We start from the raw sequence: 12,859 nt of genomic DNA, 5'->3' as shown, positions 1-12,859 counted from the left end.
TCAGACAAGACCTGTGGCTCATGGTCCAGGAGCTGTTGTTGGGGAAGCCGGGGACAGTGTGGGGCAGAGGCGTTGGGGAGGAAGGCGTGGATAAAGGAAAAGCACCGAGGCAGCATCTCAGGCTGGAAATACCTTCACCGTCAAAAGCTGCAGCGTTGTATGTGCAAACAGCAGGGCCTCGGTGGAGTAGAGGACAGCCGAAACAGGCACGTCCCACTAGTTTGCAGCAGGATTCCACAAACAGCGAGGCATTAGTCATCTCTTTAACACGGCTATCAGCAGTTATAGTTTCTGGCTATGATTCAGTAAATTTGCTTCTCTAATGTTTAGAATCTTAAACTAAATTCTTTATTTCAAAAACAAAATCAAAACAGTTTTCCAGGGAGAGAAGGTGGGTAGAAGATGGACATGTCATCCTTACCAGCTCCTTCCTACCTCCGCAGGCTGGAGAGGGGGGAATAACAACATGGAAGAACATCACCTCAAGGGCTGTGGTTGACTCATGGCCTTGTGGGTGTGGTTTACAATCTTTAGTCACATAACATCCAGGAAGGGTCAGACCTAAGTCAGAACTCAGGTCAGCAGCTAGTCTGCCCTTCTCTATGCCACACACAACATGGCAGAACCAAGCAGCCCCTTCACCTATAATAGTGTATCAAGATAATGCTTCCTGTGCTACTAGGAAAGGAGAAAAACAAGAAAACAAGGTACGGTGAACCCTTGCACCACCAGTGGCATTTCTGAGACTTGCCTGAACCCCAACTCCTATCGCTGGGACAGGTTTGGTCATCTGCACTGGAGCACAAAGAGAAACCAAGCAGAGTCTGAGCCACAAGCAGACTCTGACACAATTCTAGGTTAGGTTAGAATGTCACATGTGCACAGGAAGCAGATGAAGAAGTTTTCTGAGGGAGGTGATGCTGAGTCAGAACAGGCATTTAACCCTCTGGGGAGACGCTCCCTATGGTGATGTCAGGAGCTAGGGTGCTTCGAGGAAGGTGTTGGTTCGGAAGATGGAGGAGACGATCTTCCCTGTAGCGTTGATGGTGCCTTCGCTGTCTGAACTGGACTCGGAGTCACTGCTCCCGGAGTAGGCACCCAGGCCCGGGAGGATGCCGATGCAGACAGCAGCAGATGGGCAGTGGATGGAGGGGCCACTCAGAGAAGAGCTTCCAAGAGACACGCAGGACGGAGCCTCTGCAAAAGGGAGGACAGGAAGTCAGTCATAGCGTTCCCTAATGGTGAAGGGTCATCCCCAGGTCCTGGACACCGTGCCAGGGTTTTCTACAAAGAGCCCCGATGCTGCAGAACAACTCTGCAGTCATAGGAGGCTCTAGACATCTTTGGGCTACAGGTGAGGAAGCTGACAGAGAAAACACAGAGTTGGGACTCAGAGTCTGCCCACACTCTCTTGCCACCCACCAGTTCTGAGGCTGAGGAACAGACTATATAGAGTCACCTATCTTAGTCTGATGTCTTCAGCGATGCTGTGGCCCTCAACTGGAAGCTAGATTAAAAGACCAACTGTGGGCGGTACAAACAACACTGCCATACATAGAGAGCAATCTACTGACTAGCAGGAATCAGCCATACAGTTTTGCTCTTTATGGAGCATTTTCCCAGGATGGGGAGATGGGTACCTCAAAAACTGATTTATCACTTTTGTACTGAGAATCACTGAAGAAAAAATTTATTTTTTTTACTTATTTATTTAACATTATTTTATGTGCATTGGTGTGAAGGTATCAGATCCTTAGAACTGAAGTAACAGACAGCTGTAAGCTGTCATATGGGTGCAGGGAACTGAACCTGGGTTCTTTAGAAGAGCAGCCAGGATTCTTAACCACTGAGCCACCTCTTCAGCCCAGAAACATTTTAAAGCCAGGTACAATATTACCATGTATCTGGGCTCTTCTTTCCGGAATATGCATAGTGATTCTGCTATTCTAATGACAAAGGCCTCGATCTACAACATGCAGAACTTGACAATTACAGAGAACGTTAGGGGTCTGGAGAGACTGCTAAGATTAAAAAGCACATATTGTATTCTCGAAGAGGACCTGAGTTCAGTTCCCAGCACTCAAAAACAAAACAATCCTACATTGAGAATGGCGCTCCATTCTTTCTTCCCTGTTTCCAGCCTCATGCAGTCACTGTAACAACTGTATGTAGGGCTTCTCCCTGCTGACTGATGAGGGAAGTCAAGTAAGCTGGTAAGTACACAGACTAGAGTATAAAACACTAGACCTGCGCCCGAAGATTCTGGACTCAAGTGAAGCCAAAGCTCACTGGAGCAGAAGGCCAGTAAGCAGCACCCTCCATGGCCTCTGAATCAGCTCCTGCCTCCGAGTTCCTGCCCTCACTGCTTTTGATGATGAACTGATATGTGGAAGTATAAATCAAATAAACCCTTTCCTCCCCAAGTTGCTTTTGGTCATGGTGTTTCATCACAGCAATAGAAACCCTAAAAGATAGTAATGCATGCCTATTATCCCAGTAGTTGGGAAGTAGAGGCAGGAATATTAGAGGCTAAAGATTATCCTTAGCTACATAGTAAGTCTGAGGCCAGCTTGGTCTACATGAGACCTTGCCTTAAAATTAAAAAAAAAAAAAAAAAAAAAAAAGGACACAGATAATACAAGTAGTTCACAGAACAATGAAACGTGAGTTTTAAACACAGGAAAAGAAACAATTATTAGGAAGGAATGTGTAAGTAACAGCTCAAGACAATTTGGCAATGACCTCCAAACTTAACTAACTATTGTGGATCATGGTCCTCAGAACAAAATAACCACTATCTTCCTCAGATCATCTGTAGCTTCTTGCAAGAGACGATTCCAATCAGGCCTGCTGACTGCTGACATTCCCTCAGAGGAGGAGAGGATAGGGAGGATCATTGGACCTGGGCACAGTGCCAAGGCTTTCCCTGAAGAAGCCCCAACACAACAAAACAACCCAGATAACCAGAGGGCAACTGTGGTTATCCTTGTGTTACAAAAGGAGATCCCAGCCCCCGTCTCAGCCATCTATAACTCTGCCCTAGTCACACCTGGGGTAGAGTACAGGGGTATCGTGTAAGGAGATAGAGCACACAGGCTGGGGAGGGTAGCTGAGGAGAGCCCCCTCCATGCAGCTAAGGGAAGCAAGCCACCATCCATGCTAGGTGAGGACTCCTCAGAATGGCTGCTGCTCTGGGGATCTCCCAGGCTCCTGCAGTAACCTCTCACCCGTGCTCTGTAGCCCAATAACATGGATTCTCCAGAGTGAATGCTGGTGGACTCTTACTTTTAAGAAAGGGGCAGATGTTTATATCTCTACAGGGAAGGACTTCTCACAACATCGATGGTGTTTCCGGAAACTGTCCACAGCAGCAAAAGGAGGTGTTTACAGAGGCTGTGCTGTCAGTGTCTGCCAACCTGGGACAAGCTGAATCACCTGAGAGGGAACCTCATCTGAGGCACTGTGGGCATTTTCTTAATTAATGATAGATGCAGGAGGGCCAAGTCCAGTTTAGGCAGTACCACCCCTGGGCAAGTGGCCCTAGGTTGTATAAGAAAACAGGCAGAGCAGGCCATGGCCATCGAGCCAGTAAGTAGTATTCCTCCATGGCTCCTGCTGAGTTCCTGCCCTGACTTCCTATAGTGATGGACTGTGAACTGGAAGTATACAATAAACCTTCTCCTACCCCCAGGTTGTTTTGCTTGGGGGTTTATCACAGCAACAGAGAAGCAAAGGAGGCCAGCAGGTAAGTGGCTGAGAATAAAGGCGCTGGGGCTGGGGCTGCAGCTCAGCATACTCACGGAGACTGCTGCCCGAGTATGCACAAGGTTCTGGGTTCCATTAACAGGACTGTGGGGGAAGAGGGAAGGAAACAAGTCTGTCCTCAATGGAAATGAATGGTCTCCAAGATGGACTCAATGGAAAAGGAGAGAAGCAGAACACAATGTAATTTAGGGAGAATCAGAAACATGCCCATGCACAAATACAACAAAGCCAAAAAACCAAAACCACGAACAACTGGTGGCAGTGTGTGGCTTAGGAAGAAACCAGTGTCTACCGAGCCGTGGAGACTTACTTTTCCTATTGTACTCTTCTTACCCCCTTTCTAAATTATTACCTCATTTAGACATTGTTTTTAAAAGGCAAATAAAAAATCCAAAGAGCATTTCAATCAAAGCAGAATATCCCATCAATGCTATAACCCCCCAGGATATCCTTCCAATAAAGGAGGAGAAATGCAGAAGCCTCAATGCCTGCTGAAGGGGCAGGACGTTTGTCTATACTCCCACTGAATAGAGGACCTTGAAAAGGGTGCCCGCCCCACCACTACCCTGACACACACCCTGGTATGGCACGAAGTAGGCCAGAAGTTCCCTTGCAGATGGCTAATTTGGGGGAGGGTGGAGTAATGGTAAAAATCTGATCGTTTTAATATTTGGGACATGACAATAAGTTGTATAATTCATTCCTTGAGCGTTTGTTGTATTATTATGCGCCACACAGAACGCTTTCAAAGCTGAGAATAAAAGAATCCAGTTCAGAGTGCCTAGGAGGGCTGGAGCTGCCTGTGGAAGGATGGAGCCGAGCACAGAGCTGCAACAGGAATCTGGGCTGTTGTGACACTGGAGTCGCTTAAGTGAAAGGACAGACCCTCCAATTATCTAGGAAGTATCAAGAGAGAAAAGAGACTGCAACTCTGACAAATTTCATTCCAAAAGCAGTTAACTGCCCAGAGAGAACAAAATGGTGCCCTCTGATCTCACCATTTGGGGACGTTTCCTGCCAACGCCTGCCTCTGCCGGACCACATTGTCATATCGAGTTAGCAGAGAAAATGATGACTAGAGAATGTTCTTGGAATGCAGGCAGATGGAGAGAGTACAGAGGCCACCTTGCATGTTTGTTGGCTCTGCATGAGATAATTTTCAGTGGGGGAGCTCGGTTTCTGTCAGGGTCGGAGTCACCTTCTGTAGGACCAAGGCAAAGCCTGCCCCAGCAGAGGACAAGATTGAAGCAAGCTTCAAGGGCAGTAGGTCGCTTCGGGGTCCTTTTTCCTAGCAAAGGAAGGTTATTTCTCGTCTAGCTTGTACAAGAATCAGGAATAGGAAGAAGGCACTTAGAATGACAAATATAACTGCGTATACATACAGAGAACAGGCCTGGATGGAGACATAAAAATGTACACTGGTGTTTCCCGTGGAAATCAAAGGGATGGAAGAGGGTGTGGGAGAAAGACAGACTGATATTTTTAAAGGTACAGGTACCATCCCCGGTACTGTGGAGAAACAACTGAATAAGCATCCACTATCTGAGAAAGAAATAAACGTAAGCCCTGTTTTATAGATGGCCAACTGAATTGGATTTAGAACCCTCAATCCCATAGGTGGAACTAAAAACAAACTCTTGAATTCCTCATCCAGGCCCAAGAACACTCCCTTTTACTTATAATTTCCTGCTACCTAATACAGAGGCAGATTTCATCACATAAAAAGTCACTGTCTTCAAGGAAAATAGTCCTGAATACCATTCTAGGCTCAATCCAATCCAACCACTAGCAGAAGCTTGGTATTCTGTCTCCCACGGGTGAAATAAGAAACCTGACATTTGGCAAGAGAGAGAAAAACCTGTTGTGAGCAGAGGTCACCTGACCAGAGTTTATAAGCACTCCCGGGAGAACACGACTGTTACTGATCAGCTCCACTGGTTCACTACACACTACTTTTGTAGGGCAGCTGACACATTCGTGGTAGGAATTCCTGCTTAATATAAAACGGTTTGGCAAACTAGATTAATTTAAGGCTGGCTTATTTAAAGACACATAATGCACCCTTCACAAAAGATGCAGTGAGTCCTGTCCTTCCTACAGTTCTCGTCTACAATGAGGGAAAGGAAGGAATTAAGGGACCACACCCACCTTGAGCCTTGTCATCTGGGTCAGGGTCTGGTTTCAGTCTTTTCACACTATTGCCACTCTCTGAGCTGTAACAGAAAACATGGTGATTTGAGCTATGTTGACTCTCAGGGATCAACACCGAGGGAATGGGAGCAGCAGAGATACTTATGAGAGTCTGGGCTGTCTCAAGGCTGTGATGACTGAAATGAAAAGATAACATTTCACTTCCAAGCCTCTGCCCAAACATAAAATCTACCTTCTGAAAAATCCAATGACACAGCATGCCAATTTTGGCTTTCTGTTATCTTTACCATTCAACTTGGGTAGAATCACGAATGGAGTTCAAGAGCATTTACACATTTTCACAATGACAAAACTTAAATTATTAAAGGAAACATTTCTGATAATATGTAGAGTCACCCAAAAGATTTTCACTAAAAGAGTAGATAAAGAATACGTTTCAGCGGAGAAAGACATTACACTGAAGAAGAGATGGTGACGTAAGTTTAACGGGTATCTCATATATATGGGCCATAGTCTAATTTGTGGCATGAAACACAACACAGTCCTGGGCAATAGTAGAACAAAGAAGAGAGTGAATGTAGCATGAGATCTGATGGTCCCTCTGGTGGGAGGAGGGTTATGCTGGGGAGATTGTACCCACGGCCTCTCAATAGTAGGTAAGTGCTTAGCACAGAACTGCAGTCCCAGCCCAAGGGCTTCTGTTTGCATCATTTTTTTAAAATTTTTTTTTTATTTTTCATTTTTCGAGACAGGGTTTCTCTGTAGCTTTTTTGGTTCCTGTCCTGGAACTAGCTCTTGTAGACCAGGCTGGCCTTGAACTCACAGAGATCCACCTGCCTCTGCCTCCCGAGTGCTGGGATTAAAGGCGTGCGCCACCACCGCCCGGCTTGTTTGCATCATTTTTAAGAAGGTAAGATAGCTATTCATATGCTTGCCTGGTAAATTTCAAGGCCCTATCACTAAAAGGGTACAAATAAGTATATATAATAGAAAGAAAAAATATTTTAAGGCCTTATTCATTTCTCCTCCTAAAAGCAAGACAATAAGGAAAAATATTTTAAAAAGTAAAAGGGAGGATGGGGATGTAGCTCAGTCAGGTAGACTGTAACCAATGCCCTGGGAAAGCTATGGGTTCAATCCCCAAACAGCATAAACTGGGCATGCTGGCACATCTGTAATCCCAGTTCTTAGGTGGAACAGGAGGGTCAGAAGTCCAAGGCCATCTTTGGCTATACACTGAGTTTGAAATCAGATTGGAATATATACACCTTGCTCTATAAGTAATAAACAAATGAATACAGATAAATAAGTAAATATAAATGAAATTTAAAAAGTACAAAAGACAGCACTAAGATGTTAGAAATTATATTTTAAGATCTTGATAAATATAGACTACACAAACTAGTAAAAAACAGATTAAGTGAATACATTTTAAAACAATCACTTAAAGGTGCTTATCTAAAAAAACTTAAAAAAAGAAAAACATACTCCAAAAAACTTAATACCCAAAAAGATTAAAAGTGGAAGCATGGATCAACAGAGAATCAAGGCAAATACTAGCATGAAAAAGGCTGGGTGGTGGCTATTCCTCACTGTCAACTTGACTACATCTGGGACTAACTAAAACCCTGGGGTTTTATCACTGTTCTACTGCAGTGAAGAGACACCATGACTAAAGCATTTAACTCAGGCCTTGCTCGCAGTTTTAGAGGTTTCCTTCATTATCATCAATCATGGCAGGGCATGTAAGAGAAAGACAGACAAAGACAGAAAAACAATTTTCTTTAAAATCACTTAGAACATTAATACCAGGAACAGGTGACAGTCTAAAGTCCTACCAAAAGAATTAGGATTTCCAGGCACAGTGGAGCACACCTGTATACTAGCACTTAGGAGATGAGGTAGGTATAGCGAGTAGCCTGGTCTATACAATAAATTCCAGGCCACCCAGGGCTACACAAACAAAAACAAACAAACAAAAAAACCCCAAAACTATGATATATAAACCACAATATTACAATATAATTAAGTTAGAAATTAGTAAGGAAAAAATAAAGACAGAATTTCATAGCCTCTAAGATACTAGGATTATAAGGGTTAGTAGTGTGTGTATGGGGAGGGTTACATTAGAACCAAGTATGGAAAAGTTACCTCAATATTGAAAATTTTAAATGTTTCAATATTATTTCTGAGACAAAGAAGAAATCACAGTGGCAATTTTAAATACACAGTGGGAATTATAAAACTACTTGATGAGAGCCGAAAGAAGTAAACAGAATTGAGTGCCTCTAATTGAAAAGACTGAAAATAAATGAGTGTGGGTATCCCACAGGACTTTATAACAATAAGTATAAGAAAAAACTGAAAAACAGCAAAGATGATCTCTTTAAAGATAAGAAGCAGGTTTGTTTTTGTTTTGTGATACTTCACACATCTGGAGGCTTCCAGATTTTCACCAGGGATCTGAATTGTACATGCACCTTCTAACAACGATGACTCTCACGCTTTAAATTTATTAAACCAGAGTTAGCATGAAGCCCAGGACAAACTCTCAGGTTATTTTGACTAGGGTAGGGGAGATCAGAAACTCCTGCCCCAAGAGGCTAATGTGTCACCTTGCTACAAAAGCAACATTAAATGATATACTTTGAAAACCCAAGAGAGTCTCTATACAGATTAACAAATAAGCTAACAGAGCCCTTCCTAAATAGGATATAAAGACTAATCAAGGGAGACAGTTGAAATACCCACTTGGCAACAGCGAGAGTACCCAGGAGGTAACTGCCCACCTGGAGAGCTCATCAAACTGGTCCAGGTCTGATTCCTGAGAGCCAATGAACTTTGAAAAGCTTATATAGGATGTTAAAAGATTCATGGCTTTTTAAGGTTCCTTCTTAGACCATTGATCCTCCCCCTGTGCTGCTGTACCATGATGACATTTTTACATGTGCTCAGTGTTCCTAGGAACATCTGCAGCAGATAGATGTTGTGCCAAACCGCAAGACTGCATCAATACACTCCATTCAAAACATGTGGCTGGTTGCCAATACACCATATTGATTTTCCTAATAGACTGCACTTAACATCATTTCACCCACAGTCTGGTTGGTCAAGCTGATTCAATCATTCTGGTGCCATTTCTGAATTTGAAAAGGGAAGAGCCAATATGACAAAGAACTCATCAGAATCTGTGGTAGTGCTTGTACCCTCGCATCAGTCAAAATGAGCTGTAGCCAGGTCTATAACCCTGTCACAGCTGCCGCATTCTCTCAATGCTTTCGCAGCAGCTGTTCTCTGGCTGCTTTCTCCCTCGCCTGCCTGCCTGCCTGCCTGTCAGAGCCCTGGTGCCCTAGCCCGTCAGCATCTTTCTAAGCCCTTCTCTAACTCCTCCTCCATGCTGTCACAGCTCACCAGCAGCACTCCTGAAGCACTTGCTGCCTCATATGCCTAGAAATACAAAAGCTCAACACCGCACTCTTGCTTACTGTATGACCATGGACAAAAGTTCTTCATCTACCAAGTAGTCTTTCCATCTGTAAACCGAGTCATAAGAAATGATATTCCATGGAAGTGGCGAGAGGAATCTGTGAGATCACTAGAGGAAACGTGACATGCAGCAGATGCTCAATGAAGAAGCACTACATGGCAGTGAATGAGTGATCCAGTCAGTCTAGGGTCAAAGGCTACAGGGGCTCTAAATCTGGAAGGGGGGCGAAATGCAAGCACACTGACAGTTTTGTCACAGCAGCATGCTGGATTTGCACTGGCTCCCATTACCAGCGGCATCTCAGAGGATGGGGCCAGAGGGAGATTTACACCGTGTTCACACTGGCTGACCTCTTATGCTTCACAGCTCCTGCCAACAGCTTCGCCTGGGAGAACTTGCTCTTGGTTTCTATGGGTTTCACAGCCAGCTTCTTCTCTACTTCTTTATTTTCTGCAGAAATTCCAACCTTGTTGAGATTACTGTGAGTTACAAGTTAAGGGTCAGATTCAACAAAAGAAATATACAAAGCAAAGGTAGATATAGAGAACAAATATACCCCACAACCCCCTTGGCAGAACTTAATGAGACCTTCCTGCCTTGACAAGTGATTAGATACAGGCCTAAACCACCAGATCCTGAGTGTATGTGCACAGATGTGTACATGAATGAGGGCATGTCTGTGTCACTACATGCGTGTGTGGAGGACAGGACAACCCCAGGATTTGGTTTTGAGACTTGTTTCATTAAGTAATCTCCTGCCTCATACTCCTGAATGTGGCTAGCCCTGCCTAGGCTTTTGGGCTCTTGTGTTACATCTGCAAAAACCTCATTTAAAATCTTCTTAGTAGAAGTACTCTAAGGCACCAGCAGGACAAGTGGTCCTCACGGCTCACAACTAAATGCCACTGATAGTCATGAAGCCATTCTGCAAAACTCAATTTTACTCTTGGGAGGTGAGACTTATTTCTAAGGAAGTCATACATAATTTTTCAATTTCCTTTATATTCCTAAAGATCTTTGTTTTATGGCTGGCAAGATGACGAAGGAGTAAAGGCACAATCCCTAGAACTCACATGGCAGAAGGGAGAATAGACTCCTACAAGCTGTCCTCTAGCTTTCCACATGTATCCACACGCATGTGTGCGTGCACACACACACATACACACGGGGGGAGGGAGGAGGCAGGCAGGCAGGCAGGCAGACTGGAACTGATGATGCAGGACTCTACTCCAGCTACTTCAGAGAGTTAAGCTCTACCCTGGGTTACAGACTAATCAAGCCAGCCTGGGAAAGTTAGAAAGATCCTGTCTCTGACTAAAAAGTAGAATAAAAAGGCTGGAATGTCACTTAGTGGTAGAGAGATCATCTAGCATATGCAAGGTCCTAGGTTCACCCCCCAGTACCACAAACATGGAGAAAAGGCCTAAGAAGAGCACTTGTCAGGCCATGTCACTGCTAGCTCACAAGGTCTGTCACCCTGCTGCTCTCCCCACTAGCACCAGGCTCCTTCCAGTCTATGCTCTTCTTCAAAGTTACTAAGCAAGTTGCTAGGATGCAGGAGTGCCTTGCTGGACAACACTGACATCTAGTGCCCAAGAAATCTAAGAAGCAGCCTTAGAAAAATGGAGAGCTACATATCAGACATAGGTCATCCGGCTAGGTGGCAAATGTCTTTATTGACTGAGCTACTTTAATAGTCCTAAATCTTTATTTTCTTAAAATTATGTTTAAGTGCATACACGTGTACACACACACCACGCACACATAACACACACACACACACACACACACACACAATGCACATTTCCAGGCAGTGCACAGCAGTCAGAGGGTAACTTTCAGTAGTCAGTTCTCTCTTTCTACCATATGGATCTCAGGAATCAAACTTGGGCCATCAAGCTTTACCCACTGAGCTCATCCTGTCAGTCATAAAAGTTCATTTTTATAATTTTTCATTTTTATAAAAGAAACAAAAAAAACCCTTAATTTTCCTAGGATTAAAATGTCAAAACCATTAGCACATTGTGGTTTTTAATCTGTAACTCTGTCACTAAGGCTCAGAAGATCAAAAAGAAAAAGAACAAAACCTACTCAATAACACACATCTCAAAATTTTCAGTCTTTATTAGATGAGACACTCTGTGTGTATGGGGAGGGGGCAGGCACATATATGTGGAGGCCAGGAAAGAACAGCAATTATCTTTCTCTACCATTTTCCACCTTGCTCCTTTGAGATAGGGTTTCTCACTGAATGTCGTCTCATGCCAAAGGTAGCTTTAGCCAGATCGGCTGGCCAGCAAGCCGAGGTATTCTCTGGTCTCACTCTTCCAAGACAGCCATACCTGTTTTGTTTCACATGGGTGTTGGGGAGTAGAACTCAAGCCTTCGTGCCTGTACAGCAAGCACTTAGTACACCATCCAGTGAACCATTTCCCCAGTCCCAGATAGGGCCTTTTTAAAAAAAGTTTATTTTATTTCATGTGTATTGTTTGTTTGTCTGCATATATGTATGTGCACCACATGTGTACAGCATCTGTGGAGACCAGAAGAGGGCGTCAGATCCCCTGGAACTGGAAACAGAAGATTGTGAACTGTCACATGGGTGCTGGAAACTGAACTTGGGTCCTCTGCAAGAGCAAGACAACAACTGAACCATCTCTCCATCTTCCAGATTTTTAATTATACAATTTTAGATATGCATAATTTGTTAAAAACTAGCATAATCTGAGTGGGATCAACTAGAGTACTACAATTTACATAAAACAATCATAGCTCATTTGTATTCACAAGTGTTGCATTATAAAATATACCATGTTAAAGAGCAAAGCCAAGAGTCAGCATCTAATATAGAGTGTCCATAAATAAATATCTAATCCCTCCAATCCTGTCTTCCCGTATCTGGTTACTTGGGTGTTTGGAATCAGATATCTGCAACAAAGGGCCTGCTTTTCTTCAGTTTTGTAAGACATCTATCAGAACCTGCCCAGTTTCCATCTAAAGCCAACACCCTGAAGTCTTTCCAGCTCTCTACTCCAGTGTCACTGCAGAAAGTTCCTGGTTCTTTCCTTTAAGTTGAAAATGAAAGAGCATTTTATATTCCTAGCACCCTCTCTAGAATGTTGACCTCCGGTGGACATTTATCTGTTAGTCTATCAACCTAAAACAAAACAATTTATGTGGAAAGTATACCACTACTTCCTTAGAGGATAAAAGCCTGGTGTCTGAAACATGACACAAAAAGATCTGCCCATCTTCACAAATGTGTCAGCTCATAATAGTATTCTAGAGTCCTCAGGGTAGAGGTGGAGATTCAGAAGAGTCAATCTTAGGTTTACAGTTCAAACTGAGGGGTAACTTTGTATCAACTCCCACAGCCTCAGACAATACCTAAATGCTACTAATAGAACTAAGACTGGCAGCCAGTACTTATGCTCCCAGTTCTGACTGACTTTAGGG

At 43.7% G+C, this 12,859-nt stretch overlaps 1 protein-coding gene across 3 annotated transcripts in view; it reads right to left on the bottom strand.

Annotated features, from left to right (window-relative positions):
• Nucleotides 1–325: 325 nt before the first annotated feature.
• The window catches only part of Psme3ip1 (proteasome activator subunit 3 interacting protein 1), a 30,434-nt gene continuing 17,900 nt past the window's right edge, over nt 326–12,859 (bottom strand). For all 3 annotated transcript variants that reach the window (XM_041651021.1, XM_041651020.1, XM_041651022.1), the window contains 3 exons: nt 9,754–9,884; nt 5,914–5,978; nt 326–1,197 (listed from right to left, as the gene is read on the bottom strand). In XM_041651021.1, the coding sequence (XP_041506955.1) occupies nt 980–1,197; nt 5,914–5,978; nt 9,754–9,884 (414 nt within the window). In that variant the 3' untranslated portion in view covers nt 326–979. The remainder of the gene's footprint in view (nt 1,198–5,913; nt 5,979–9,753; nt 9,885–12,859) is intronic.

The sequence above is a fragment of the Microtus oregoni genome, unplaced genomic scaffold, assembly GCF_018167655.1.
Source record: "Microtus oregoni isolate MIOR12 unplaced genomic scaffold, Mior012 000004F_ref0000308, whole genome shotgun sequence".
Classification (NCBI taxonomy): Eukaryota; Metazoa; Chordata; class Mammalia; order Rodentia; family Cricetidae; genus Microtus; species Microtus oregoni.
Note: the sequence above shows the minus strand (reverse complement) of the source record. Positions and strands in the feature narration are given on the sequence as shown.